This window comes from Monopterus albus, unplaced genomic scaffold (genome assembly GCF_001952655.1).
Source record: "Monopterus albus unplaced genomic scaffold, M_albus_1.0 scaffold199.1, whole genome shotgun sequence".
NCBI classification, from domain to species: domain Eukaryota; kingdom Metazoa; phylum Chordata; class Actinopteri; order Synbranchiformes; family Synbranchidae; genus Monopterus; species Monopterus albus.
Window position 1 is genome coordinate 868,484 of NW_018128079.1, and position 4,575 is coordinate 873,058.

Below are 4,575 nucleotides of genomic sequence, written 5' to 3' on the forward strand. Positions count from 1 at the left end.
CAGCCTTCTCTGGTGATAACAAATAAATCGGTAGGTAGGAAGGACTTTATTGATCCCACAATGGGGAAATTCCTTTGTTCCAGCAGTAGTAGAGAGCAAACAACAAAACACCATAAGAACAAACACCACAAATTCCAAACAAACAAATTCAAAGCGAATTCCAAAGTACCTAAAAACCAGACGAGATGTATTTGAGAGACAATTGAGAACAAGAATAATCCTCCCACAATTTGTCCCTGAGAAACAGATCAAAAATACCTAAGAACAAGACAAAATATAGTATTCGAGAGGAGTCAGGAAGTCAAGAACAAGAATATTACTCTCATAATTAATCCCACGATGGGGGAGATACCTGTGTTCCAGCCATAAGGATTTCTGAAAAACTACTAAAAACTACCTAAAATGAAGATATAAAGTATTTTAGAAAAAATCAGGAACAAGATATTACATAATGTGCATATTTACCCCCAGGATTTGAGTATTGCACTTACAATTGGGGCCATTAGAACCATGGTAAATGGACTGTATTTATATAGTGCATTTTGCACAGTGTGTTGCACTGGCCAAAGCGCTTTACAGGAGATCATACACCATTCACCCACCGATGACGACAAGGCTGCTACACAACGGTGCTAGTCAAGCCACCGGGAGCAATTCGGGGTTCAGTGTCTTGCTCAGGGACGCTTAGGCATACGGGGAGACCAGGAGTTGAACCACCAACTTGCTGGTCAGAAGACGACTTGCCCTACCTCGTGAGCCACAGCCACCCAATAAAACCATGGCTTCTTCAACGACAATTGTACCTTTAGGGAACAATACATCCTTTGCTTATTATACTGTAGATAAACCTTCAAAAAACATTTTGTGAGTTCTTGTAATATAGTTAATTGCTATAATTGTATAGCATGTAAAGTGGCACTACTGCAGGTTTAGATGTCATCTCAGCAGCTGTTCTACTTTGTTTTGTTTTGATAAGGTTGCATGCGTTTATGTTTTAAAAGAATTGGTGTGAGATGCTCAAACTTACTGAATCATAATTAGACGCTTGTTTTGAACACAAGAAGAGAATAATCCGATGCTCTCCAAGGATCTCCAATTAAAGTCCTTAATACAGCAGGGTCAAAATGACTTTTATTGTATCACAGGGAAGCTTTGGGGATTGATGAGGAAAGTATATCTTGCACTGTCCAGGGGTCACACATGCAGCCGTCTGCCTACTGCTTTTAGATGCAGAATCAATGAGAGCTGCTGGTAAGAAATCCTGAAGAGAACATCATGTAAGCAATGCTCACTGGCTTATATTTTCTATGTTGGAACTTACTGAGAATATATTTTATATAAAATGAAATAAGCTCATCCAACTGGCATGAACATTATGACAGTCTCTGTTGAGGTCTAATGTTCAATATGATATGATTCCCCTGTTCTTTAGACTGGAGAGCTTTTAGGCAGAGGCCGTCCTCCAACACACAGCTTGTGGAGTTCAACTATGTCATTTCTCAGGACTGTTTTAAATGACTCTGTTATCATTCATCCTCCAGGCCAGCATGATAAAGATTTTCCTCATTAAAGATAACTTTGTCCCATTTAACTTATGCCTAGCTCAAATGTATGTTTACTATGCTTTTGGGACTTTGGAGTCATTTGTACTTGCTATACTTGCCTATGACAGGTTGATCGCAATATGTTTTCCTCTGCGTCAGAACTCAATCAACACACTGCAAAGCATGTCTTTTATTATTGGTCTGACTTGGTGTTTTACTCTGGGAATCATTGCATTTGCAGTAGGTCTATTGACTCGATTGTCTTTTTGCAATTCCCTAACAGTCTTCAGTTTTTTCTGTGACTATACACCTGTGTATAGACTCGCCTGTAATGATTACACAATGCAGTGGACTGTGGCCACTTTAGTTGCTTTTTTGATTCTTGTTGTACCCTTTACTTTAATTTGTCTCTCTTATGTCAGCATCCTGGTGACCATTTTCAGGATGAAATCTTTAGACAGTTGACTTAAAGCTTTGACTACTTGTATTGAACATATCATCCTTGTTGCTGTATTTTACATTCCTCCCATTACCATTTTTACAATTGCACATCATCTGCATTTTATTGACGAGGACCTGCCATTTCTAAGTGTGTCTCTGTCCATTTGCACCCCACCCTACATCAATCCTATGGTATACTCTTTGAAAACTAAAGAGATCAGAAACAGAGCCCTGGCACTGACAAGAAAAACTAAAATTGGCACAGATCAACACAAGAAAAGACATTAGAGAGGTGCAACAAGAAACAGGTAAACCCAAAATATTATATAAAGGGAAAACCAAGACCCTACCATTTTTCTTTGTTTCTTTATTAGTTAATTTGTCACATTAATTAACATAAAGATGTAAATAAGAAGGCTAATGCTATTTTCATCCCTAAGTGCCATGGCAGGATGATGTACAAAAATAGATCTAAAACATTACTAAAAGGCAAAATACAAACAAATACACAAATAAATACAGAAGTTTTTGTCCAATAATTTATCTATTAGCCACTGGTCATTAACAATGGCATACAGTTCTGCACTTTTAAAATTGTAATATTTTTCCTCAGCTTTTCTATAGTTTTAGTAATTTCCAATATTGAAAACGCATAAATGAAAATACGTGTAAGATTTCATGCATTAAATTATTGCACTTTTGTGACTTGATGACCTCTTATTAGATAGCAAATTCCTGCCTCATCATATGTATATTGCAGCAGCTCTCATTTCAGTTCAACAGTTTGAGAAACTAATAAAATGAGGAAGAAAAGTATTCATCCACAAAAAGGGGCATAGACTAGAGAATGGAAATATGATGAGAGCTTGTCCTCTAGTGTGTTAATGATCACCGTACAAGCTGAACAATTAATGGGACATGTCATTAATGACTACACTACAAGGTCTACTACTATATTTAACAAATTAGAAAACCAGTAATTAACCACTGAATTAAGTTTAATTGACTCAATTATTTATCAGTAGACATTTTCTAGCTGACATTGAATAGAGGGGACACAATGTCACTCTTGTCCTAGGCTGCAAAATTGTTTTAGCTATTTACCATATACACTTTGGTCCTCTGCCCAAGTATATCTTCCACAAAAAGATAAGTGATAGTGTCAATATGAAAAGCTCATAATTACGAGTGTTATAGATACTTTGTTTTTTGGTCCTTGTTGAACAAAATTCACTGGGTACAGATAAAATACAAGGTATGGTCAAGAAAGAATAAGAGGACTACATAACTACATAAACAGTGTATCACATTAGCTATTCATCTGTAGTATCTGTGTTGTTGTCTGCCTAAAACTTTATTTTATATCCCTGCCTAAAGCAACTTTTTGCTGCTTTCCTATAATAAATAATTAGTGTTGATGTTAATGATTAATTAGTTCAGTTTTGTCAATCCCTGTTATCAAACTCTCTTACATCATTCCTGTTGGGTCTTCCCAAGGCTGGATTAACACAAAGGTTAACTAGGGCTGAAACCAATGCTCAGGGAAAGACAGGGCCCCAAACTTTAGGTTTGGTCAAATACAATATTTACAGTATAACTGCTCCCTTCTATTACCTATTTTAATTTGTTTACTTTCCTGTCTGTCTTGATATTACTTTGCTTTGATTGGTTTATGTGTGTCCAGTGGGAGGGCTGTAAAGTGTCAGAAGTCAACTGTCATCATTAACCAGCATTCTCTGGTGATGGCAAGATAAACTGGGCCCATTAGAACCATGGCCTGTTTAACGATAATTATACCTTTAGGGAACAATATGTTGTTTCCTCACTTTACATAAACTAAGTTAAAAAAACATTGTTAGTTTTCATAATATACTGTACGTATATCTTATGGTTGTATAGCATGTGCAAATAAAATCAAACAAAAGCAAGTTTAGAGGTCATCTCAGCAGCTGTCCTACGTCTGTGTGTTTTAAAAGAATTGGTGTGAGATGCTCAAACTTACTGAATCATAATGATGCTCTCCAAGGATCAAATTAATAGAGCAGGGTCAAAATGACTTTCTCTGTATCACAGGGAAACTTTGGGGATTGACGAGGAAAGTATATCTTCCACTGTCCAGGGGTCACACATGCAGCCGTCTGCCTACTGCTTTTAGATGCAGAATCAGTGAGAGCTGCTGCTAAGAAATCCTGAAGAGAACATCATGTAAGCAATGCTCACTGACTTATATTTTCTATGTTAGAACTTAGTGAGAAAATATTTTATATACAATGGAATAAGCTCATCCAACTGGCATGAACATTATGATTGTCTCTGTTGAGGTCTAATGTTCAATATGATATAATTCCCCTGTTCTTTAGACTGGAGAGCTTTTAGGCAGAGGCTGTCCTCCGACACACAGCTTGTGGAGTTCAACTATGTCATTTCTCAGGACTGTTTTTAATGACTCTGTTATCATTCATCCTCCAGGCTTCTATATTATTGGATTTCAGACATTACCCTACATCAGTGTCTACATCATCTTTCTAGCATTTGTTTATGTGGTTACAGTACTGTTTAATTGTTTGGTGATCTATGTAATTCTCTTTAT

The 4,575-nt window shown here is 36.7% G+C and overlaps 1 protein-coding gene and 1 pseudogene across 1 annotated transcript in view; both read left to right on the forward strand.

Annotated features, from left to right (window-relative positions):
* Positions 1 to 1,547: 1,547 nt before the first annotated feature.
* LOC109970485 (olfactory receptor 1M1-like) lies at positions 1,548 to 2,273 on the forward strand (annotated as a pseudogene).
* Positions 2,274 to 4,331: 2,058 nt separating this feature from the next.
* The window catches only part of LOC109970486 (olfactory receptor 1M1-like), a 974-nt gene continuing 730 nt past the window's right edge, over positions 4,332 to 4,575 (forward strand). The window contains exon 1 of the mRNA XM_020618049.1: positions 4,332 to 4,575. This exon is cut by the window's right edge and continues 730 nt beyond it. Coding sequence (XP_020473705.1) covers positions 4,403 to 4,575 — 173 coding nt within the window. The 5' untranslated portion in view covers positions 4,332 to 4,402.